Source organism: Rhinoderma darwinii, chromosome 2 (genome assembly GCF_050947455.1).
Source record: "Rhinoderma darwinii isolate aRhiDar2 chromosome 2, aRhiDar2.hap1, whole genome shotgun sequence".
Lineage (NCBI taxonomy): Eukaryota > Metazoa > Chordata > Amphibia > Anura > Rhinodermatidae > Rhinoderma > Rhinoderma darwinii.
Genome location: NC_134688.1, coordinates 434,659,591 through 434,686,328, shown reverse-complemented (window position 1 = coordinate 434,686,328; position 26,738 = coordinate 434,659,591). Strand labels below are relative to the sequence as shown.

Below are 26,738 nucleotides of genomic sequence, written 5' to 3'. Positions count from 1 at the left end.
CGCCTTGGAATAGTTGGCAAACTCAATTATAAAGATAAACGTATAGACAGTATAGCATATTGCATCATAACTTCATCCTTGGGCAAACTGGTCAGGTTCTGTGTTTTTGGATGGCGTAGCTCTAAGAATGTTATTACGTTTGACGCAATCCAACAATTCGTTTTTAACTGTGCTTCTATTTTCCATCATTTTTTCAGGGCTAGCCTATTTTGCGTGCAGTATACACAATGTTGATATCTCACACCCACACTGAGGTTCATTTTAGTAGGAAACCAGTCAATTTACCAGTATAGTTTTGGTGGAAACTAGGTGACCATTATAAAAAAAATAAAATTCTATGTAGATGATGTCATGGTCAAATTTTAACCCAGTTCTGCGGGATGTTTGGCCCCTTATAGTGAGTTTAGCAAGTTTGAAGTACTAGTCAGCAGATATAAACTTTCTAACACTACAGATCAAATTTGTGGCATCGACTGATGAGATTAGTCTCATAAATACAACTCCTATCCTTATATCCTAATAGGCTCGGGACCACCCTCTATAAGAATGGAGAGTCGTTCCGTAAGAGCTTCGCCCCCTCTCGCAGACCCGGCCTTTTCATGCATTATTTGAATAGCTTCCATATAATACTAAATTTTCCCCAGAAAAACAGCTAATTGCTCACGGTTTGAGAATCCGGGCCCATGGGGATCGGCTGATTTCTTCACCGACATCTATTTAAGAAGGGGTGGGTGGTCTCATGGATGGGATTTGACGGTTCGAACAAACTTACTCCCTAAGCCTCTGGCACTGGCACTGCTTCTGGTAAAATAAAGCATTCCACACATTTCCAATGGACACCTGTAGTTCTCCAAAGCAAAGAGCAGTGCTTGAAGTGTCTCTCACTCATAGGCCTCATTCACACAACCGTAGCCATGTGCACGGTCGTGATTTTCGGGTCGGCCGGCCGCGGAGTGTCACCCGCAAGCGGCCTGCAAATCGCAAGCCATGCACATGGCTGCATCCATTATTTTCTATGAGCCTGGACTGCAGAACACGGGCGTAATAAGACGTGTCCGTTCTTTCTGCAGTCCAAGCTACTGGGCCATGCACGGACCGTGGAAACCACGGTCATGTGCATGGGCCCATAGAAATGAATGGGGCCGCAATTCCCCCATGGATTTTCGGGGTAATTGCGGCTGCAAAAGCACGTTTGTGTGCATGGGGCCTAAGGCTTGAAGGGTGGGGTGTGGGGGTTCCCCCTTAGGGGACATCACACTATAATGCCTCAAGTACACGACCGTTGTGCCATTCGGGCCGTTTTTGACAGCATCCAAGTGGCACCCGATAGTCTTCACGGACCCATTCTCTTTAGCGTGTGAATCGGGTCCGTGAAAAATGGTCAGAGTCTCCGATCCGAGGAAAGATAGGACTTGTCCTATCTTTCCTCGGATCACTGACGGAACTCGGACGGCACACACGGTCCTGTGCATGAGGCGTACGTTTTTTTAAAATGTTAAAGGCAGCAAGGACTAGAACAATGAACCATATCAAGTATTTTAGGGGATGTCGAGAGACCCATTAAAGTGAAAGTTTCTAAAAATGTTTTTTTTTGCTAATGTTAATTTACTATTATGTTAATTTTTTTTAATCTGCTGATCAGTCTGTGAAACTCCATCTCATTCTTGACATATGACTACATATACAATAACTGTGGGATTGTTACACAGATCATGAGACTTGCTAATAACCCGGAGCTTAGTGCAGAAAATGCCATCATGTTATACGCTGTGAACTGTGCAAGGCAATAACAAGGTCCCATTGTCAGGAGAAGGGTCACAGGTCAAATGTCTGATCAGAACATTGTCTACAGTGTTCAAAAGAGTCATATTGATTTTCGTGGTTAATCATTTCAGTTCTGGGACTGATATCTGGCGTTGCTGAGATCTACCATTAATACTTTTGTTCTAAGGAACTTGCAGCATAAAGTATTTGGACGTTTTCCTAATATACTTAAGGTTTAGCTGCTCTATTTCTGTAGTACGGAGAACTTTTCACACATTTAGGGCTTGTCCACACGTAACGTAATTGCTGCGTATTTTCCGTCCAGACAGAAATTACGCAGCAGAATACAGTAGCAGCACCGTGGGTGTGAATGAACATATCTCATCCACATGCTGCGGAAAATTTCAGTCCAGAAATTCACCTGCGGTGCGTATTTTTCGTTTCATAGCATGTCAACTAGTGCTGCGAAAAGTGGACTGAATTCTTGCGTTTTTCAGCTGAGATATTACCATTAAACAAACTTGGAAAAAAAACGCCGCAAAATCCGCACTATTATCTGCAGTAAAAAAAAAGCAGGAAATGGTGCGGTTTTTCCGCAGCAGTTTGTCTTCTGGTTCAAGCGGAAACGTTTTAACTATTAACTAATCATGTTTTGCACAATAAATAACGTTCCTGTGTTGGTTACTGTGGACATTGCATGGTTTCATGCTTTTTTTTTCTATGTTTTAATAGAACGATATTTCGATATGGCTCTCAGGAAGCTTCCAAAGTGCGACCTTCCGGATGAGATTAGGAAGTAAGTCTTACATGTCACATGGTACAGGTCTAGTTTAATGAAAGCGTTTCTAATTGCGATGCATGATCAAAATGTGTTTACCCTACGCAATCATCTTATACAGTGATCCGTGTGTGTATAGAGTGTGGCCCGGAGCCTAAGAGAAGACATCCACATAGAGGGCAGCTGTCATTCCCAGGATAATGATCAGGCAGAGTGACCTACCCATCCATAGAGAACAGAGGGGCTGTTCTCTCTCACAGCTAGAAAGCAGCAGGGGCAGCGTCGCATCTGAAAACTTGCCAAAACTAACAACAGATTTTGACGGCAAGAAGCGGGAAAACGTTTTTTTTTTTCCCCCTCTTCTGCCTATTAACTCAAATTTTTGGCAAGAAATAAAACAGGGAAAAAAGCCTGCAAATTTAAGCGTGTAATATTTGTATATATTTAAGCATACCTATTATTCTGGCATTAGATGAGTGTGATGTGTGTCCCTCTGATAGAATCAAGGGGCCAATGTTGTGTCAAGTTGACGACTACAATATCTATTTATTTTTTTCCTCCCAACTAAATTTGTAGTATGAATTGTGCTTTTCAAATGCACTTCAGGGGGTGGTGGTGGCAGTTTGTAGAGATTGGCATGGTTGTCACTTCCCCCACACAGAAGTGAAGGGTAAAGCAGTTTGCTTTGTTTGGGCAAAGCATTGTCACTTTGTAAAGTTGCATGAAGGTGCCAGGTCAGGGCCAAATTAGGAACCATTAAAACCTTATTTAGGGACGATTAGTTGACAATTGGGTTCGTATTTTTTTTATTTTTTATTAAAGTATGTCTTAAAGAGACTCTGTCACCATATTATAAGTGGCCTATCTTGTACATAATATGATCGGCGCGGTAATGTAGATAACAGCAGTGTTTTTTATTTAGAAAAACAATACATTTTTGACGGAGTTATGACCTATATTAGCTTTAAGCTAATGAGTTTCTTAATGGACAACTGAGCGTGTTTTACTTTTTGACCAAGTGGGCGTTGTACAGAGGAGTATATAATGCTGACCAATCGGTGTCATACACTTCTCCCCATTCATTTACATAGCGATATAGCTATATCGCTATGTGCAGCCACATAAACACACTATAACGTTCCTCAAGTGTCCTGACAGTGAATATACATTACCTCCAGCCAGGAAGGGATGTCTATTCAGAATCCTGATACTTCTGTAGCGTCTGTGTGATATTTACAGCAAGGCAAGTGTAATCTCGTGAGATTGCGATGTAACCTGTCATTTAAAACGAGATTATGCTTGCCTTGCTGTAAATATCACACAGACGCTACAAAAGTATCAGGATTCTGAATACACATCACGTCCTGGCTGGAGGTAATGTATATTCACTATCCGTACACTTGAGTAATGTTATAGTGTGTTTATGTGTCTGCACATAGTGATATAGCTATATCGCTATGTGCTGTGTAAATGAATGGAGAGAAGTGTATGACGCCGATTGGTCAGCATCATACACTTCTCTGTACAACGCCCACTTGGTCAAAAAGTAAAATGCCCAGTTGTCCATTAAGAAACTCATTAGCATAAAGCTAAAATAGGTCATAACCGTCAAAAATGATAGTTTTCCTAAATAAATAAAAAACTGCTGTAATCTACATTACAGCGCCGATCATATTATGTACAAGATAGGCCACTTATAATGTGGTGACAGAACCTCTTTAAAGTAAACAGTTTTTGCCCAAATACAGTATTTCAATTTTGTGGTAGCAAATGAAGAGACTTTTATTCATAAAGGTATCATGGAGATGGCACGTCCGTTGCAGTAATTTAGTGATTTTACTTCTAATCTCAGATGACTAAAAGTTGATGTGGAGATCTCGCCTTAGTTTTTCTCCAGCCATGCTGTTCTTCCTGAGCATAGAAGATATTATTAATAAAAAGTTAAATGAACTTACTATAGACAGCAATGAATCTCTACCTCCTTTATTGTGATATCATTAACAACTGAACAATTCTGTTTCTCCTCTCCAGTATTTCTTGTAAGAAATGTGTTGTTGTCGGGAATGGAGGCGTACTGCGGAACAGCACACTAGGCAAGAAAATTGATAGCTATGATGTAATAATAAGGTACGGCGACTTCTCCATGTTATACTTGTATTTGTATATTCAAAGATTCATGTGGAGGGTCATATCAGGTCTGTGTGACGCTCAATCACAGGGTGATTTGCACTACTTGACTACTGATCTGACTGATGCACAGGTTTAGGTGTGGACGCTTGGTGGATTGTAAAGAGCGGGTACACTCAGCAGCACGACAGTACCAAATCACGGGTATCCACCAGGCATACCGGACCCTGAAAGCCTAGCATGTGACATAGGGAGTCCCATTCCTCTTAAGGCTCCGCTCACATCTTGTTTGATCCCTATATTTGGCGTGTGTACCAGGAAAGCTCCCGGCTTATACACCAAACGTATCCATTGAGCTCCATTCACCTGACAGCGGCCAGGACATAATTTCGATCTTGGCCGTGTAATCCCTTCAATGCAGTTGTCCCCCGATCCCCCCCGCAACAAAATCTCGGGTTGTCATGACAGCCGGAGGCCTGTTGAAGGCCTCCAGGTCTGCCATCTGTGATCTATTATTAAAGTGTAACTAAACTTTCAACAAACTTCTGACATGTCATAGGTTTTGATCGGTGGGGGTTCGAGCACTGATACCCCCACCGATCGCTAAAATGAAGTGACCGAAGCGCTCGCGTGAGCGCTGAGCCACTTGGTTTCTGATCGTCTTTTTTTCAGAAAGCCGATGCAGCGGTGTACGGGCTCATAGACTTTCTATTGAGCTCGTACACTGACACATCGGCTTTTTTGAGAAAAGCCGATAAGAAACAAAGCAGCTCAGCGCTCACCCGAGCGCTTCTACCGTTAAAGTTTTAGCAAACAATGGCGGTCTCAGTGCTTGGACTCCCACCAATCAAAACCGGGCAGGGCTTAATAGGAGCCGATAAAAAAAACAATATATTGCAATACATAAGTATTATGGGTGGTTGAGTGTTGTCTCCCACCTTGACACGTATTTTTCCTGTGAGACTTCTTGTCTAATTAACATAAGTATTGCAGTATATTGTGCAAGCGATCCAATAATATCTTGAACGGGAGGTTCAAGAGATTGCCCCCTAGGGGAAGATTAAAAAGAAAAATGTATACATATAAAAAAAGCATAACTCGTATCGCTATGTCCGTAAAAGTATGGACTATTACACTTTAACATTTTTAAAGCCAAAAGGTGAGCCCCCAAAAAAATGACAGAATTGCTGTGTTTTTTTGGTCACCTCATCTCCCACAAAGATTGGAATAAAAAGTGACCAAAAAGTCGCCTAAACCCCAAAATGATACCAATAAAAACTACAGCTCATCCCGCAAAAACAAGCCCCCACACTCAATTGATGAAAAAATAAGAGTTATGGCTCTCCGAATATGGCGACGCAAACAAATTATTTTTTAATTCTTTGTAAATGTAGTAAAACCTTTAAAAAATGTATCAATTTGTTACTGCTGTAAATGTATTAACTCGTAGAATAAAGTTAACAATGGAGGCATCGCTTTATTTTCCATTCCACCGCACATAATTTTTTTTCCGGTTTCCCAGTACATTATATATATATATATATAGTAAAATAAATGGTTCCGCAAAAAAACGAAAACTCGTTCCGCAAAAAATAAGCCCTCACATGGCTATATCGATGGAAATATAAAAAAAAGTAATGGATTTTGGAATGCGGGAAAAAAAACCATTGGTTTCAGCAAATTAACCCCATGCCGTGTGAACAGACAACCGCTTTAATGTGCTTGCCATTAGCACTGATTGCAGTGAAACAGACAACTAATAAGCCTGGTTTCCTTCCCTTGTAGGATGAATGATGGCCCTGTCCTGGGGTATGAAGATGATGTGGGACAGAAGACTACTTTCCGCCTTTGTTACCCAGAATCGATCTTTTCTGACAGTTTGCACTATGATCCGAACACCACAGTGGTGCTTATGATGTTCAAGCCTCATGATGTGAAATGGTTGTCAGAATTACTGTTACATAGGAGTGTGGTAAGTGTATCATCACATAACACAAAGCTTAGGGGACTTGGATTATATTTGATTTCTGTTCTATTAACTGTTTTGCATAGGAACACACAATCAAATATGGGTAAAACACGTTCACCAAATTGAACTTATTTAAAACTTGATACCAAAGTTCTCCTTTGGCGACCCTACCCATTGACGTCCATTACGAGTCGTCGTATATCTATTATCTAATTTAAATATAAAGACTCAGCAGGTTAAATAACGGGTTAGGTGCCACTATCAAGTGTCTGAGCACCTCCTCTATATATTTATGTCAAGGCAAACTTCATGTATACTGAAAAAACTTGAAGACCAAGAAGCCAAAACGCCACAAGTATAATGAGAAAATACAAATTTTATTGGGACATACAACACAAAATTACATATGTTAAAATTCAAGGGGATCTAAAAAAGAACAGTGTGGGTTGTTTCACAGAAAGGATCTAGGGTGTCCTGCGACAAATGGATTCCTTAGCTCTGATGTGCATAGCAATGACCAGAAAATAGTCAAATGTCTAAATGGTAGATTATAGAAATGTATACAGCCTATCCGTATTTCTACAGATGCATTTAAAGAGAAACATGGGGTACATCACATAAGTAAGTGTTCATGAGTGCCCAGAATCAAAAAATTGCAAGACCAGTACTGCCAAGATAGGAGTAGATGAAAGGAAAACGGTCAGAGTCAAGCCAACAGGCCAAAAGAGGAAAGTATTAGATGTCCGAAGCATATGTAGATCCAAAAAGGATCTACTGAAAGCACAAATTAATATTGTAGCAGGCTTACCCATAAAGGTGAATGTATGGATGGCCCCACGCTGCGGCCCGAAATGGTGATCCTTTCTGTGAAACAACCCACACTGACTTTTTTAGATCCCCTTGAATTTTAACATATGTAATTTTGTGTTGTATGTCCCAATAAAATTTGTATTTTCTCATTATACTTGTGGCGTTTTGGCTTCTTGGTCTTCAAGTTTTATCTATTATCTAATGCACGATTTCTAATGCAATCCATTTATGAGCCGTTCCCCAAAGGAAAGGATTATACGTGTCTCCCCTGTTTGATCTGCTCTTCGCTTTGTTGAAGGGATTGTGGCAACAAATAAGACCCCTCAAGCACTAGTTTTTTTTTATAACCGATCCTGAAGTAAATGAAGGTTTCAGATGATACAGGTTCTTTATGGAATGTGTCCATCAGCGACTGGAGGGCGGAGGGAGCGTAAATAAATGAAAATACTTGGACTCAAACATATAGCTTCCCATTTTCCTTCAGAAGAGGTTCTCCTGTAGCTGTAATGTGCATTATGAGGTTCTGCAGCAGCATGAACAGTGTATCGTTTGGGATGCACTTTGGATACTGCAGAACTTCTGTGGGAAGAAAGATTTATGAAAATCAAAGAGTAGGCGAGTAGAGGAGTCGTGCCAGGCCAGGGAGGAGCGGCAGCGTATGAACACTAGTGTCTCATAATCGTCATTGTGATGGAAGAGTTAATTGACAAATACATAGGTATTATTCACATACAAGTAAATACAAACTTTCCTAGGACCTGTCCGTTTTCATATCTGTGGTAGTAAATACTTGTATTTCCCATTAAATAACAATTCAGAAGCATCTTTTATTTAGACCTCCGCATTGTGCCATTACTCTATTATTCCTCCTGGAAATGTAAACTGACAGTTGGGTGTTACCATTCCTCTTGTCAATGGAACTTGTCCCTCCATAGTCGGACACTGTTCAATCAGTGCTGACCGTTTGAAATTGTGTAGGGACACACCCTATTGACAAGGAGAATGCTAACACCCAGTTGTCAGCTTATTTATATATTTCCAGGCAGAGTAACAGAGGATTGGCACAATCTAGAGTTCTAAGAAAAAAAACTTGAATTGTTATTTGATGTGGAATACAATTATTTACTAAAACAGACAGACAGAAAGTGTCAGGAGAGCTAATATTATTTATTATAAATGATATATTTTGTACCTACTAAAATCGAAGTCCTAGATATGTTCCCACAATAGCATGTCTTTATCCGTTGTTTTCCTTCCATTGTATACAAATTACAGATAATGCTTATTTCATTGCAGAGCACTTATGGTTTTTGGAGAAAACCTGCCATGAAGTTAATCTACCAACCTCATCAGCTGAGAGTCCTCAGCCCCTTCATCCTGAAACAAGTGTCTCAAAATCTGTTGAATTTTCCATCAAGCTTTCCCAAGACAGAAGTAGGTTCATCTTCTTGCTAATTTTTTTTTTCCGTTTAATGTACTGGCAGACATTCTTAGCTGTCCATCCTTGGTGGTAGAAGGTGAATGAATTGGCCAGGTTTCATTTTAAAGGAGACTCAGGTTTTTTTTGCATCAACAGAAACTCTTTCCTTCATAGCAATTAATTGGCCTGTATGGCTGGGCAGCTCAGGAGGTGTAAATTGCTAACCGCACTTATCTAAGGCTTTGTTCACACCTGCGTCAGGGCGTTGTTCTGACGTTGCGTCTGAGCTTTCTATCGGAACAGAGCCCTGACTGACACAAATGGAAACCAGTGGTTTCTGTTTCCATCACCGTTGATTTCAATCGTGACGGATCCGGTGCCAATGGTTTCTGTTTGTCTCAGCTGTGCAAGGGTTCCGCCGTCAGGTTCCGTCATTTTGACAGAATCAATAGTGTAGTCGACTTGCCACAGCGGTAAGGGTTTAAAGAAGTGACCAAGGTATAAATTGAATAAAGAGAACAACATGGACTACAAGACAGTGATAACACGTTTAACCCCTACCCGCACGAGGAAGTAACTGTGCGTCATTGCGGGAGGTTACTTCCCGCACGACGATGTACAGTTACTGAGTTTTTCCCGGTGCACGCTGTCGGCGACAGTGTGCACCGGGAACTGGGAGGTCAGCTGTCGCCGACAGCTGACCCTCCACTCTTGCTGGTCAGCGGTCCTTTGCCGCTGATTTCGGCGAATTAACCCCTTAAATTCGGCGATCGGTTGCAATCGCCGAATTTTGGGGGTTTCTAACATATCGGCAGACCCCGGTCCGAAATCGCGGGGTTTGCTGATAGTTAGTTAGTATGGCAAACGGAAGCCAAACAATGGCTTCCGTGTCTGCCATGGACGGAAGCCCATCAGGACCAACCTTCGGCTGGTCCTGATAGGCTTCCTGTCAGAGTGACAGGAAGTCACTGTGTCGTTCCCGATGCACACTGTCGGCGACAGTGTGCATCGGGAACTTGGAGATCAGCTGTCCCCGACAGCTGACACTCCAGTGTTGCCGATCAGCGGCTCATCGCCGCTGATTTAGGCAATTAACCCGTTACACTACCTAGGTAGTGTAATGTATTCTAGCAGCGATCAGAGCTGCAGGTAAAAAAAATAAAGTGTAAAAAGTAAAAAAAAATGTTTATAAAAGTGTAAAAATAAAAGGTTTTGTTTTCCTATAAGTCATTTATTTTAGGGAAAAAATGAAAACATATTTGGTATCGCCGCGTTCGTAACGACCCAAGCTATGAAACTACGATGTTAATTTTTCCGCACGGTGAACGCCGCAAGCAAAATAAACGGAAAACTGTCAGCATCGCTATTTTTTGGTCACCACCCCTCCCAAGATCTAAAATAAAAAGTGATCAAGAAGTCGCATTTACCCCAAAATGGTACCAATAAAAACTACAACCCGTCCCGCAAAAAACAAGACCTCCCAAACAGCTTTTTTGACGAAAAAATAAAAAAGGTACGGCTCAGAATAGTGTGTCTCAGAAAATACATTATTTTATAGAAATGTAATTTTATTGTGCAAACGCTGCAAAACTTATAAAAAACTATACACATATGGTATCGGCGTAATCGTACCGACCGGCAGAATAAATTAAAACGTAATTTATTACACATGGTGAACGCTGTAAGAAATAAAGAATTTAAAGCGCCAAAATCGCTGTTTTTTGGTCACCTTAGCTCTAAAAAAGATCCTGTGGGGTCAAAATGCTCACTATACCCCTAGAAAAATTCCTTGAGGGGTGTAGATTCCAAAATAGGGTCACTTTTGGGGGGTTTCCACTGTTTTGGTCCCTCCGGAGCGTTGCAAACCCGACATGGCACTGAAAACCAATCCAGCAAAATCCGCTCTCCAAAATCCAAAAGGCGCTCCTTCCCTCCTGAGCCCTGCAGTGGGACCAAACAGCAGTTTACGACCACATATGGGGTATTGCCGTAATCGGGAAAAATTGCTTTACAAATGTTGGGGTGCTTTTTCTCCTTTATTCCTTGTAAAAATGAAAAAAAATTCTATGTTTCCACAGAAAAAAAAGGTGATTTTCATCTTCACAGACTAATTCCACTAAATTCTGCTAAAAAACTGTACCCCTAGAAAAATGCCTTGAGGGGTGTAGTTTCCAAAATGGGGGTCACTTTTTCGGGGTTTCGACTGTTTAGGTACCACAAGACCTCTTCAAACCTGATATGGTGCCTAAAATATATTCCTAAAAAAAGGAGGCCTCAAAATCCTCTAGGTGCTCCTTTGCTTCTGCGGCCTGTGTTTCAGTCCATTAGGACACTAGGACCACATGTTGGATATTTCTAAAATCTGCAGAATCTGGGCAAAAAATATTGAGTTGCGTTTCTCTGGTAAAACCTTCTGTGTTACAGATTTTTTTTTTATTACAAATGAATTTCGGCAAAAAAACTAAAATTTGTACATTTCACCTCTACTTTGCCTTAATTCCTGTGAAACGCCTAAAGGGTTAAAATACTTTCTGAATGTGGTTTTGAATACCTTGAGGGGTGCAGTTTTCAAAATGGGGTGATTTATGGGGACTTTCTAATATATAAGGCCCTCAAAGCCACTTCAGAACTGAACTGGTCCCTGAAAAAATGGCCTATTGAAATTTTCTTGAAAATATGAGAAATTGCTGCTAAAGTTCTAAGCCTTGTAGCGTCCTAGAAAAATAAAAGGACGTGAAAAAAAACTATGCAAACATAAAGTAGACATATGGGGGATGTTAACTAGTAACTATTTTGTGTGGTATTACTATCTGTTTTACAAGCAAATACATTAAAATTTAGAAAAATTCTAATTTTTGCACATTTTTGCTGCAATTTTAAGTTTTTCACAAATAAATATTGAATTTATCGACCAAATTTTTTCACTAACATAAAGTACAATGTGTCACGAGAAAATAATCTCAGAATCGCTTGGATAGGTACAAGCATTCCGGAGTTATTACCACATAAAGTGACACATGTCAGATTTGAAAAAATCATCTGTGTCCACAAGGCCAAAACAGGCTGTGTCCTGAATGGGTTAACAAATTGGCTAATAACGTAAGTTCTATTTAGAGAAAATTACTGGTCAACAATAATATGCAAATTTCCTTTCTATAGGAGCTTCTGGAAGTGATATCTCAAATATTCTGCCAATCATAATCTGAATTAGGTTCCCAATTAACTGACACCTATTTATGGACAATATGTGAGTTGAGAGCGGCGTGGTTGTGAGAGAAAGCAAGAATACATTTCAGAAATTGTGTCTGAGGCGTGCAGATGAGACAGGCGACAAATCTCGAAGGACGGAGAGCAACAGGGGCACATTGTGTTCTGTAAAAGAGAAAACAATCTATTGTTTTAATTGTAGATAACGGACTTGCTGCTCTGCAGATAGGCCATAGTTGGCTCGTAAGGAGGAGAAGGATCGGACTCTATATGTTATTAATAAGTGGTAAATCCTAGTTATACCGAGGTGGTCCACCTGTAAAAAGGGGACACCTGTCCTGGGTAATACATGGGATTCCTGCAGTCAGAAGCAAGAGGCTAGTGAGGGGAAATTAGGGGAAATGTCCCAAACACGAAGTTCGGGCGAGAAGCGGAGGTCAGTGCTAGAATGGTATAGGGCTAGGAGGGCAATGTTGGAGGCTTGATAGTTAATATTTTGTAATATTAGGGACACCTAGACTTTAAGGTAAAACAATGTAGTCTTCCTTATGTGAGGGAGTGTGTGCTTCCAGACACAGGAGACTTTCCTGCCACATGTACTGATGAGAATAAGAAGCTGAGGTAAAAATGACATCATATGTCCCGGCTGGGGAGAATCTATGGCATTAAGATATTTCTCCCAGGCTTCTAAAAGACTCCGCAAATTACTGTGTAGAGGAGGACAAATAGTAGAAAAAAGGGTGTCATATGATGCTGAAAGGCGGATACCCAGGGACTCCAGGAGGGCGATCAGGTAGACGTAAAGTTGGCCCTAAGTAAAGAGACATGAGCATCTGAAGGAGTAATAATAAGGGCTCTCAATATCAAACCGGAGATTGAACCAAAGCTGGACAGGACCTGCCTAAGGTTTGGGAGAGAAATATGGGGGGATGAAATGTTCATTCTAGTTGTGGTATTATCTCCATACATAAATGTTTCTATCATGCAAATTAATTATAATTATATTTTGCAAGATGTAGGTTTTTGTCTAGTGGAGCAGATGTCGGTATGGTTGAAGAGGACCGATCAGGTTTTCTGACATGGCAATACTCGAGTACTTTGTCTTTGATCTCTGTGTTCTGCCGTTATTTCTCCTGGAAATGTATAAAGCCATTGACAACTAGCTGTTACCATTCCCCTTGTCAGTAGGGAACGCACACCTACACACTTGGACACAGTTCAATCAACTTATTGTCAAGGGTAATGGTAACACGAAGTTGTCACTTTATTCATACGTTTACAGGAGGAATAACAGAGGAACAAAACCATGCAGAGATCTGAGAAAAGACGCTTCAACATTGTTATTTCATGGAGAATACAAGTATTTACTAATACAGATATGTCAGGGAAGCTGTCAGGTCATATTTAAGCTGATTTTTAGTCATTTCTTACAAAAGGGATTTACACAAATCTGAACAATAGAAGTTTGCTGATGCTGCCATCTACTGGTTGTACGTGGATATCAGTAAATTGTGGATTAATATTCAAGTCTGCTTGTTGCTCTTTTGTTTTCCAGAAGCCAAAGCACCCAACAACTGGTATCATTGCGATCACGCTGGCGCTGCACATATGCAATGAAGTCCATATTGCTGGATTTAAATACAACCTGACTTCTTTAAATAGTTCTCTTCATTATTATGGAAATGACACCATGTCTGTAATGGCTCAGGTAAAGAATTGACAGCTCCCTATTTATCTTTATGTCCTATGGCAAACCTGCGTTCTGTATTGTCTTCTTTTAATGCCATCCAGACTGGTTCTCAAGAAAAAGCGAAAATGTTCATGGCAACCAACCAGATTCCAGCTTTAATTTTTTTCATAGTGGACTAAAAATAAAAATGAGTGATCTGATTGGCTGCCCTGGTCAATTAGAACAGTCTTTGTGTCTTATCTATAAAACTAGCTGTTATACCCGGCGTTGCTCGGGGGGTTGACTTACGGTATAGATAGAGTAAAAGTCACTATTTAAATAAATACCTCTCAGTATGAATTTAATTGCTAGAGAATGTAAATAATGTTATTGGAAGCATAAAAGAAATGAAATGAAGCAATATATTCATTACAGATTTATATAGTGTTGATTTAGGACTGGCAAACTTTGTTCAATGTCCAATCAAAAATAGCAATTCCCTGATTTTAAACCAATGAAAAATCGGGCTTCAAACAAACAAACTTTTGAAAATGTAGTGCTTAGCCACAGTATTCAGCTTCCTGATTGGTTGCTATGGGAAGCTATTCTGTCTGCACCAGTTTTTGTACATCAGGTACTATATATTTTTTATTTAGTCCTTGAGTAAAGGAAATCTAGGACAATTCAAAATTGCCGCTTATTCTTCCTCCAAGATCTTTACTTTCTTATCAGATATTTCTTCAGAGGATAAAAGGGAACAGGAGGGCCTTATTATGATGTCAAGCAAATGAAGGGTCAGTGGTTTCGAAATCAAGTGAGAAAATTAGATGCAAAATGTAAATAAGTACAACAGAAGAATTGTACGGGTTCCCTGGGAGATAGTAATAGCCCTTGTTGATGCGCCCTCTGCTGGTGGGAATCCGTATGTACGAGCAGCATAATATTGGCAGCCCCCTGCATCGCGGTCTCTGCTGCGGTGGCGGGCAGTGCTGTGTTCTTCGTCCGCCTGGTAAGCGAGATGGAGCTTTATGTGGTCCGTGATCTAGTACCATGTTTTCAGCTCCATGTGGAATCACCTACCTGCTGAATATTTAAAGTGCAGGGAGCAAAGCCGGGTCACCATGGCCGAATTTCCTGCTCATCATATTGACTGTAGTTTGACAAGCCCTGCTCTCTTAATGCGTCCAAGCTTTGCTCGCTTGTGGGGATATATACATTTCTTACATCTATTGTCTTTTCTTTCCCTTTGGCAGAATGAATACCACAATATATCAGCGGAGCAGATGTTTCTTAGGGACCTTATTGAACACAAAACAGTAACAAATTTGACGTAAAGAAAAGACTAGACCAGGAACATCATCCGACAGAAACAAATCCTTACTGTACAGTATTCATATTTTTATATATTTTGGATTTTTTTAAACCAAGGAGGTTTTTGTTTTCCTGAAAAACTCAAGATAATGAGCCAGGATTTCTTGTTACCTGTTGACTGTCGGATCTCATCTGGAATTAACAGAGACTAAACGTATCCTACCTTTATTATATGCAGCGCAAACCGGCAACGCTGCGGCCTTTAACTGGACGAGCCATTGTATAAAATAACAACCACAGCGTTGATTCCTGAACCATTGAATCACTATTTCTGCGGACTAGATTATGAAGCACAAGGAGATGCAATGTCTTTCATTTTGTATATGTATGTAAGGAAAATACTTTGTAAAACAAATATGTATTATAGCTTTTTGTTCCCTTCAATTACATGTTATTAAAGGGCTTTGTCCGGTTTCAGCAAATAAATGTCATTTTTTTGTATAAAGTTATACAATTTTCCAATGTACTTTTTGTATTAATCTCTCACCGTTTTCAAGATCTCTGCTTGTTGTTTTTCATTAGGAACATTCATTGTTTACTTCCAGTGGATAAAATTCTGTCCATGGTCATGTGCTGGACACACAGGTGCTGGGATCGTTACAGTTACAGTATGTGTATCGGAGCTGTCTTGTAACGATCCCAGCACCTGTGTGTGTATCACATGACCATGGACAGAAATGTATCCACTGAAAGTAAACAATGAATGTTCTTACTAAATAACAACAAGCAGAGATCTTGAAAACTGTAAGATATTAATACAGAAAGTATATTGGAAAGTTTTATAACTTTTAATTATACAAAAAGAATAACATTCATTTTCTAAAACTGGACAACCCCTGTAATTATTTCTCTGTTTGGATGAAGTTTATTGAATAGTCTTCATTTTTACGTTATAAAAGTTAACATAACTTCGGTCAACCCCCTGCAGTGTATGGGGAAACCAGGTCATGAGGCCTCCGGCTACGGCTGCAACAGCTCATACAGTAGATGCAGAGTTCTTATGTGCAAGCCATTCATTACTTCTGGATGTAGAAGCCACATCACTCATTGCACTCTTAAAGGGGTTTTCCATTTTTTTTTGTTTTTTTTTAGAAAGCTTAAGCATTAAATAATGCAAAGTTATGCATTTATGTCTCAGTTCTTTGCCACTTTCATTAAATGGAAACATTCTTGTTCAGATGCTGAAAAGTTGCCAAAACTAGTCGTGCTCACTGCTGAAAGCTGAATCTAATTGTATCCAGCCTAGGCAATCCTCTGTGATCTAAATATGTCATACGTGCAAATCTCTTCTGTCCTGAGAATTGCTACAATGTATCAGTGTAAATAAAATGTGTCTGTAGTCCAGACTATTTAGCTGACAGCGGATGGTCTAGAGCGCATGCAGTCCTATATGCCATCCATCTGTGAGCAGAACTAGATCTGTATTGGTTTTCAGCCTGTGGATGTAGACAATAATGTTTTTGTTCACTGACAGCAAACAACAATTTTGTAAATGCTGTTGAATTGAAACACAAAGTAGATTTTGAAAGTGGTACGACTTTTCAGTACACTATGATTAGGATGTACTTGAAGGGGTTTTCCCATCATAGACATTTATGACATATTCACAGGATATGACATAAATGTCAGATGTGGGACCCGCACCTATCTCTAGAACGGGGACCCTAAACCCCGTACTATGGCTCTGTGTTGTGGCTGAAGCGTGTGATTTCCGACCATGAATTACAAGAAACAGCATAGCTCGCTAAGATCCGCTGTTTCTGTAACCCCCATAGTAGTGCATTCCAGTTACGGAAGCAGCGTAGCATGCGAGCTACGCTGTTTCTTCAACTGCCATTCCGCTCTATGGGAGTTATGAGAAAAAGAGGTGGGACCCGCATCTATCTGACATTTGACATATCCTGTGGATATGTCATAAATCTCTCTGATGGGAAAACCCCTTTAAATTAAACTGGAAAACCCCTTTAATAGCACAGGGTCACTCATCATGACAGGCACAGACATCTACTAACCAGTTTACTGGCAGTCTATTTAAAGGGCATCTGTCAAAGGATTTATCTCTTTTAAAGGAGGACATCAACAATAGATGTTAGCCCTTCCTCCACACTCACAAATACAGTACGTACCACTTGGTCTTGATAACAGGTGGAGCACGTTATTAACATAGTATGCACTCGATTTCAGCTGCCCAGTTTGACACCATTTAATAGGTGCCCATGTTCCCTCCTGATCACCATTTATAGATCTTCATTCAACTCTGCCTGCCTAAAACTGGTGGCTCTTTGAAAAAAAAAAAAAAAGAAGAATAGAAGAATATTTATTAGTGCCACCAGAAAGAGCAGTTCAGATCAGAAAGCAGTATTAACATGAACAATGTGGGCATCCCTGGTGATACGTGGCACTCTGGATATCCGCACATATCCTGCTTCCCTGTCTACACTGAATGTTCCTAGAATCAACGTGCCTCGCTGACATCACCAAGGGGAGTGGTCACAGTGATGTCACCTGTTCTTACTAAGCTACCAGGTCAATATTTCTGTAGCCAGCAAAATGGCTGCATCTACAGTGTTTGCTTCATGTTGGAGGTAGAACGCTTTGCCTAAAAACGGAATTTAAGCCTTACTTCTGACTGTTCATTTTGTTTTTGTGTACGTAATTTAAGTTGTAACGGGCAATTTATCTTGTAGATAAAACCACATTGCATTGTAAATGTATGACCATCCTATTGTTTTCAGTTATTAAAAATACATGCACATGAGCTGGGCTAATATTCAATCGCAGTGTGAGTTTATAGGATTGTCACTGACCCTGTATCTGTATGTGATGACTTTGTACTCTTTTTGGATGCAGCCGGAGACCATACATACAGCTTGTATTCTGCCCTGTGGCGGGAATAAATGGCTTGATCGTTTGGGTTGGCTCGTCGACTACGCTTTACGTTATTTGTGCAATTCCCAGGGGCAAGAAATGGCCATCCAATCATTGCAAAGCTTAAGGGCTCTGTCACCAGATTTTGCAACCCCTATCTGCTATTGCAGCAGATCGGCGCTGCAATGTAGATTACAGTAACGTTTTTATTTTTAAAAAACGAGCATTTTTGGCCAAGTTTTGACCATTTTTGTATTTATGTAAATTAGGCTTGCAAAAGTACAACTGGGCGTGTTTAAAAGTAAAAGTACAACTGGGCGTGTATTATGTGCGTACATCGGGGCGTTTTTACTTCTTTTACTAGCTGGGCGTTAGGAATGGGAGTGTATGATGCTGACGAATCAGCATCATCCACTTCTGTTCGTTAACACCCAGCTTCTGGCAGTGCAGACACACAGCGTGTTCTCGAGAGATCACGTTGTGACGTCACTCACTTCCTGCCACAGGTCCTGCATCGTGTCGGACGAGCGAGGACACATCGGCACCAGAGGCTACAGCTGATTCTGCAGCAGCATCAGCGTTTGCAGGTAAGTAGCTACATCGACTTACCTGCAAACGCCGATGCTGCTGCAGAATCATCTGTAGCCTCTGGTGCCAATGTGTCCTCGCTCGTCCGACACGATGCAGGACCTGGGGTAGGAAGTGAGTGACGTCACAGCGTGATCTCTCGAGAACACGCTGTGTCTGTGCACTGCCAGAAGCTGGGCGTTCTGAAGAGAAGTGGATGATACTTCTATACACAACGCCCCGCTAGTAAAAGAAGTAAAAACGCCCCGATGTAACACACATAATACACGCCCAGTTGTACGCACATAATACACGCCCAGTTGTACTTTTACTTTAAACACGCCCAGTTGGACTTTTACTTTAAACACACCCACTTGGACTTTTGCGAGCCTCATTTGCATAAATACAAAAATGGTCATAACTTGGCCAAAAATGCTTGTTTTTTAAAAATAAAAACGTTACTGTAATCTACATTGCAGCGCCGATCTGCTGCAAAATCTGGTGACAGAGCCTCTTTAAAGATGACCTCTCTAAGACTTGCTGTGTTTTAGTGTCTGTATTATTGTTGCAACACAAGACCCCCCCCCCCTTCCCCCGCAGCTATACTATAGAACCCTATGATGATTTACGTTCGGTCCAGTAGAGCCAAGGGGTAACAGATCCCCCATCTTCATGGCAGCAGTCTTTAGAAGTATTCACTAAGCTCCTGCTCCGGCTCTTTGGGTCTTCATGCACCCTGTGAGGGCTCTTCAATTTAACGGCACATATAGGTTGCCTGTTGTAAGAAGTCGTCATAATGAATATATATTGAATGAATGGAGGGAGAGAGGATGCTCTGAATACAGGATCTGCTGGCTCGGGGTAACTGAGTTTTCATGAACTTTTATTTCAGATATGACTCCTTGATCTCCATACTCGCTCCTTAATGGATGCCACTTATTGGTTACCTGTCATTAGGAACTCACAGTGAATATGAATTCCAGGGGAAGAGAGCAGATACTTTGTGATGATGTTTATATCAAATTTACTGCTGTAAGCAAGGTCGGCCTCCTTCTATATTATATTTGACAAGGGTAATTGATTAAAGGGGGTTGTATGAGTTTAGAAAAACATGGCTTCTTCCGGATACAGCACCATTTTTGTCCATGGGATGTGTCTGGTGTTGCAGCTTAAAAACCACTTAATAGGAGCTGAGCTGCAATACCAGACACATCCCATGGATAAGAATGGCAGAGTATCTGAAAGAAAGCAGCCATGTTTTCTATTCTCCTACAACCTTTTAAAGGGTAACTAAACGTTCAACAGACTTCTGACGTCATAGTGACCTATCAGAAGTTTTGTTCGGTGGGGTTCCGAGCACGGAGACCCCACCAATCACTAAAACGAAGCGGCAGAAGTGCTCGTGTGACTGTTCAGCCGCTTCGTTTCTGTTCGGCTTTTTCCAGAAAGCTGATGTATCGGTGTACAGGCCTATAGACTTTCTATTGAGTCCCTACACCGCTACATTGATTTCCGGAAAAAGCCAAACCGAAACGAAGCGGCTCACACGATCGCTTTTGCCGCTTCGTTTTAGCGATCGCTGGGGTCTCAGTGCTCGGACCCCAACCAATCAAAACTTCCGACATGTCACTATAACATGTGAGAAGTTTGTTGAACGTTTAGTTACCCCTTAAGTACCTGCATATCGTGAGTATCTTTTTGGCTAGTGTTGCGGCGGAGCTGATCTTTCTTGGTGGTTCAGTGTTGTTAAGAATACACCTGCAAGATTGCATGCCAAGGTCCACAATCTAGCCACGCTATTTGGGTCAATGTATAGTGGCATGTAATGCTGTTTGTGTATCATCAGGGAAGACCGATATTCCTGATGATACACGGAACAAGGGACACACCGTACACAAGGTGGGGGAACATTTCATAGTGTACATTTGACTATTATATAATTAAGACATGAGTTTTGCACTTGGCTAAGGAACGTGAAGAATAAAGTATTATACAGCTGAACTATAATAAGCTCTTGAGTCCTACACACATCAAGGCATTAGTCTCCAATGAGATTTTCAAATGTTTTCCTTGTTACATTAATGAGGTCACTGGTTCCTTATCAATTCATCGGCTGCAATCGCATGACTGGGTTGTGCCTTTAAAGGGGTTTTCCCATGAGGGACATTTATGACATATCCACAGGATATGTCATAAATGTCAGAGAGATGCGGGTCCCACCTCTGGGACCTGCACCGATCTCTAGAAAAGGGCACCCTAAACCCCGTTCTATATTTCTCTCTTCCTGCTGCGACTTGTAATTTCTGACCATGTAAGCAGATAACAGCGTAGCTTGCTGAGCTACGCTGTTTACGTAACTCCCATAGAAGCGAATGGCACTTACGGAAGCATAACTGTGGATATGCCATAAATGTCCCTGTTGGGAAAACCCCTTTAGGATAGCTGCTAGCACTCTTCATAGTTGCCGCCTTCTGTTTCTAAACTAGTGACTGGTTGGGAACTGGAGAGCTATACCTTAATCCCTGATTGTCGTCTTGTTCAGTATTATGGCATCTATATTCTTTCTAAACAAGGAATTCATGGTATCAACTATGTTCAGCAAGTTTTATATTATGATAAAGTGATTCTTGGGCCTCATGCACATGACCATGTTTGGTCCGTGATATACGGTCCGCCTGTCGGCCCGCGTTTCCCGGACCTAACACCGTACAGGGAGGAACGCTACTAGCATCATAGTTATGTACAATGCCACGTGTCAGTGCCTCGCTGCGGGAAAACTGTCCCATACTGTAATCCTGTTTTGAGCACGGGACAGTAGTTCGGCGGGGAGGCAGGGACACCTAGCGCCATACATAACTTTTATGCTAGGAGCCCGGCTCCCTGCACTGTGTTCGGTCCGGGAAATCCGGATAACATGCGGACCTTATATCTTGGACCGAACACGGTCGTGTGCATGAGGCCTTAAAGCACAACTTATGTTCACTAGAATTGTAGAATAGCAAGTCTGAAAACAACATCAACAGCGAAATGTATTCGTTCTCTGTGTACAAGTCTCTTTTTGTCTTTTTAGCCGCAGTGAACCAGCAGCTAAAGAAAATGAACCAGCCTCTGTGCGTCTGACTGTGACTTACATGACTAATATATATATAATTATTTTTACTTTTTTTTTTATTTTTAGGTTGAATGCTTTTTTGTTGCAAGAGAATGTTTCATTTAAATTCTTGATAATTTTGTAAAATAGATGAAAGAACATGACATTTTGTACATAATGAATGTATGAATCACCAATAAAGTACTTAATAAAGTATAACTTCACTTATTATTAAACCGGGTACAATGACTCTCCTATTATAAAGTGCACATAGTAGAAGCGGTCACATGGAAATGTAGCCTACCAACTATTATGAGCTCATTGATGACTGTTTCGATTACTATTCCTTAACAACCGCCCACCGTCTTTTGACGGCAGGCGGTGCAGGTGCTTCGTCTGCAGGTGCTGATGAGCACTCCTGTGAGCGCTCATCCTCTAAGCAGTAACTTACAGCTCCTGATCTTAGAGCAGCCTGCTAAATACAGCTGGGATTGGAAAACATCACCGTCCATTACCGCGGTATGATCAAAGGAAACTCCCCTCTTTGATCGCATCATCGAAAACCCGGTGATGTCATTAAAGACTGGGGAATCCCTCTGCAGTAAGACCTGGGGACCTAGAAAGGACCCCAGGGCTGTCTGTTCAGTTTGCCTGCTGTTAGGGCACACTATGTGATACCCTAACAGCAGCCTGTGTTATAGTGACACAGTATAATGTATTAGAATACAAAAGCATGTTAATACATTAAAGTAAAAAGATAAAGTTGTAAGTAAAGTTCTCCCTTAATGGCATTACAAAGTAACAAAATAAATACATGAAAAAAAGTCCCCATAAAAAAGTAATTATTTTGCATAAAATATATTTTATTGCCCCTACGTTACATAAAAACAAAAACCCTACACATATAAGGTATGTACCCGACCGTAATAACCTGAAGAATTAATTTAACAGGTTATTTAGTGTGAAACGTGAACGGGATAAAAAAAGAAACAAGAAAAACTATGCAGAGAATAGGTTTTTCCTACATTCACACCGTACAAATATATGCGAGAAAAAAAAAATACTATTTCTCCCGTATAAAACAAGGCATCATACAGTCACGTCAATAAAAATATTAAAATGTTATGGCTGCTGAAACGCATAGAGGCAAAACCAGAAAAATTTAGCTGATCATTAAGGCCCCATGCACGCAACCGTAAAAGTGCCCACAATTACGGTCTGTAATTACGCGCCCATTCAGTTCTAATGGCCGCGGACACCTTTCCGTATCGCTATGTAAGGGGGTCCGGACCGTAGAACTGTGCTGGGAATTATGGAACATGTCCGTTTTATCGTGTTTTGCAGGAGGTGCTTCCATGCTTTGTATGGGAGCTCGGCCCGAAAAATGCTGGAGGGTCGAGATTGCCGGCACGGCCGTGTGCATGGGGCCTAAGGCCTTTTCAGGACTGGTCATTAAGGGGTTAAAGGAAATAGCCTTCTTTTTGCAAAAAAAAAATATTTTGAAAATAAAAATATTGGTCGTGACCTTGCAAACAATTGTTTTTATGTAGTGTTCATAAAAGATTTTACATTGATGGATTTACTAGGTAGTACTGAGAAGTTACACACAATAGCATCACATTGTAAAAACACATGGAGTAGACAAAACTAACGGGGTAGGGGGAATCAGGATTGATGTCACTGCACAGTATAGTAATGATAGTGATGTAACAGCCAAGACACAGTGATGTCACTGCACAAGGATCATAAACAGTGATGTCATAGTTTAGGGACTATATAAGTCACTATAGATGGAGTTGACATAGTGCCGTTTCAGCACTAGAAAAATATTCACAGAACAAGGGTAGCGCCCACAGTTCTGTCATAGTAAAAGGAAAATTAAAACTGAAATCATAGCATAGGGATAATAAAGACAATAATGTCACTGCACAGGAATAATGCAGAAAACTGCCATAGAAAGGTTAATAAATTCCTCCCAAAGTGCCTACAAAACTATTCATCCCCCTTGGACTTTTCATGCTTTGTAGCGTAACAACCTGGATTCACAATGGATTTATTAAGACTTTTTGACTGTAGTCAATATAAACCATTTATTTTCTACAAAGTAATTATATTCATATAAATAAATTAGTATGTAACTAATCACCGTCATTACTATGATACACTTGCCAATTTTATTTGCAATTTACATAAATATTGAAATTGTGATAGGTGATATTTTTTAATTCTGTTACAACCCCTTTAAAGGCGGTCTGTCATCCTTTATGGCAACTAAAACCAATAACATCGCTGAGTAGGGGAACTTTGTGGCCGCAGATAGACTTAGCATTCAGAGAACGCTGGAGCCATCAAACAAGGCCAAGAAAGAGGCGTTGGGCAGACTTTACTCACGAGAGTCAGCGCACTTACCAAGCTTGTGACTGCCCTCTGGGCACTAGCGAGCTAATTTGCATATGTGAACAAAGTTTGTTCCCTCTGAAATGTTGAGTCTATCTGCGGCCACAAAAGTATGAGTTCCATACCTGGCGCTGTTATTGGTTTAGCTGCCATAAAGGACCTGACAGACTCCTTTTAACCCAACTAGGGGCACATATGCATGTTTTAGCTACATCCGTTCTTCTCAAATTGTGAAGTACAGCTGGGGAGGCAGATTTGCCAGGAGTGATCATTTGCTACACAAGACTTTCTCTGGCTGCACTAACCTCTGGTTCAGCAATATAACTGACTCCCGTTTTGCTAATTTTACAAATTGGGAGGACTTTTCAGAATAAGCTGTTCTATGTGTGTACATGAGAAATAACACTTTTTTTTCTGGCTATGGCTTGTATTCTACATTATGTAGCAGTTTTCCCCTCTGCAGGCTCTATCTTTAATTTCCAGTTTTCTCTGATCTAGTGGACAAAGCCTAACGGCTATTCTGTCTTTTATACACTGCATACTATCACAAATATATAGAAGCGGCAGCAATTTAGAGGAGATTATACATCAGTTATGAGCAGTGTATCTGAGAATCCAGCACTAGGGTGAGACAGTCAGGCTGGGTTCACATGACCTATTTTCAGACGTAAACGAGGCGTATTATGCCTCGTTTTACGTCTGAAAATAGGGCTACAATACGTCGGCAAACATCTGCCCATTCATCTGAATGGGTTTGCCGACGTACTGTGCCGACAGCTGTCAAACGACGACGCGTAAATTGACTGCCTCGTCAAAGAAGTGCAGGACACTTATATACATTATATGCAGGGCACTTCTTTGCAACGTAATTTGAGCCGTTCTTCATTGAACTCAATGAAGAGCAGCTCAAGATTACAGGCGTCAAAGACGCCTCGCATAATACGAGGAGCAGCTTTTACGGCTGAAACGAGGCAACTGTTTTCTCCTGAAAACAGTCTGTCATTTCAGCCGTAAAAGCCAGCTAGCGTGTGCACATACCCTAACACTTAGGGTATGTTCACACGAGGGCGTCCGTTACGGCTGAAATTACGGGGATGTTTCAGCCTGAAAACATCCCCGTAATTTCAGCCGTAACGGCATGTGCAGGCGCTTGAACGCCGCGTCCATTATGGGCGTAATTAGCGCTGCTATTCAATGGAGTCAATGAATAACGGCTCCAATTACGGCCAAAGAAGTGACAGGTCACTTCTTTGACGCGGGCGTCTATTTACGCACCGTCATTTGACAGCGGCGCGTAAATATACGCCTCGTGTGAACAGACAAATGGGCAATGGGCAGATGTTTGTCAGCGCTATTGAGGCGTTATTTTCGGACGTAATTCGTGGCAAAAACACCCGAATTACGTCCGTAAATAGGCCGTGTGAACATACCCTTACTATGAGCAGCTGCAGAACGTCGGTGTGTTTCTCCTCTCTCTCTCTCTCTCTCCCTCTCTCTCTATCTACCTATCTATCCTCTTCTTTCCTTGTTAACATGTAAGTGGAAATAAAGTAGCATTACCACATGTTTGGGGAAAATAACTTTATTGTTGAACAACATTTTGCTTAAAGATTTATCAGTTTCACATTCCAATCAGCATCTTATTTCTGTGCTAGAGCTCAAGAACAGCAGTATCCATGTGTGCATTGCTTTTATTACCAATAGAACAGCAACGTTCACTTTATTGCCTCAGATCATTCGCAGGGACAAATCATTTCAAGAAACAATATTTTTTCAGTTTTCTTTTTACATGAAATTAAACAGAATTCACTTTTATATGTTTAGCACCATTTGAAACACAGTATTTCATATTTATGCATTTAGTTAGGAAATCAGAGACCTGTGTGTGAAATATTGCAATTTGTTTTAGTTTTTTTTTTAAACAAAAATAATTTACCTTATGTAATTGCATAGATATTGTAATAGTATAGAAGTAACCATCAAGCTGTATGTATATATGTTTACAATGAATCTATTCTATTTGTTGTAAAATTAAGAATTCAAATCAATACTCGAAAATCTGTCAACGATTGTATATATTAAAGCATAGTAAAAATCTTTGCATCAAAAAAAATGTTTTTGCATTTTTTTTTTTCATTTTTCATTTTTTTTCTTACTTTAAAATTGTTTTGCCCAAATATAGAACTGTTTATTTAAGCTATAGGTATAGTGATTTAGTGAAACCATGTTCAAACAAAGATACTCTCTGTTCTCTAAGTCTATTGCATATGTTGATGTGTGCTGTAGTATAATAACCTGGTAGGATGTTCATTGTCTACTTGAGGTTAGTGATCATTTGCTAGCAGCATTTCTATAGCAAATATCTAAATCTTATATCAAATTTGAAAAATATTTCTGCAGCATACACAGTACATAAAAAACACTCCTTAATTACTAAACTCCTCAGCAGTGCACTTTATATCTAACTGTACATGCCACAGAGGTTTTTTTTTTAAAGGTGAGCTTAAGGTAAGTCTACCTTCACAACTTTTTTTTTTATTGTCCCAAAGTATCTAAAATTAAGAATGAAGCAACTTTGTAAGTTTTCTTGATTTGAAAATACCAGACCATTGTGTATATAGAGCTCTGATACAAACCAATGCGTCTCCATGGTAACAGACCGCAAACAAATAACGTGTAGTCTGATCCTTCAGGCATAAT

At 40.5% G+C, this 26,738-nt stretch overlaps 1 protein-coding gene across 6 annotated transcripts in view; it reads left to right on the top strand.

Moving 5' to 3' along the window:
- ST3GAL6 (ST3 beta-galactoside alpha-2,3-sialyltransferase 6) overlaps positions 1–15,811 on the top strand; it is a 141,376-nt gene extending 125,565 nt beyond the window's left edge. For 3 of the 6 annotated variants that reach the window (XM_075850903.1, XM_075850901.1, XM_075850902.1), the window contains 6 exons: positions 2,497–2,560; positions 4,574–4,669; positions 6,455–6,641; positions 8,745–8,882; positions 13,631–13,783; positions 14,998–15,811. In XM_075850903.1, the coding sequence (XP_075707018.1) occupies positions 2,497–2,560; positions 4,574–4,669; positions 6,455–6,641; positions 8,745–8,882; positions 13,631–13,783; positions 14,998–15,078 (719 nt within the window). In that variant the 3' untranslated portion in view covers positions 15,079–15,811. The remainder of the gene's footprint in view (positions 1–2,496; positions 2,561–4,573; positions 4,670–6,454; positions 6,642–8,744; positions 8,883–13,630; positions 13,784–14,997) is intronic. The other 3 variants (XM_075850904.1, XM_075850905.1, XM_075850906.1) reach the window with 1 other exon arrangement.
- Positions 15,812–26,738: the final 10,927 nt, after the last annotated feature.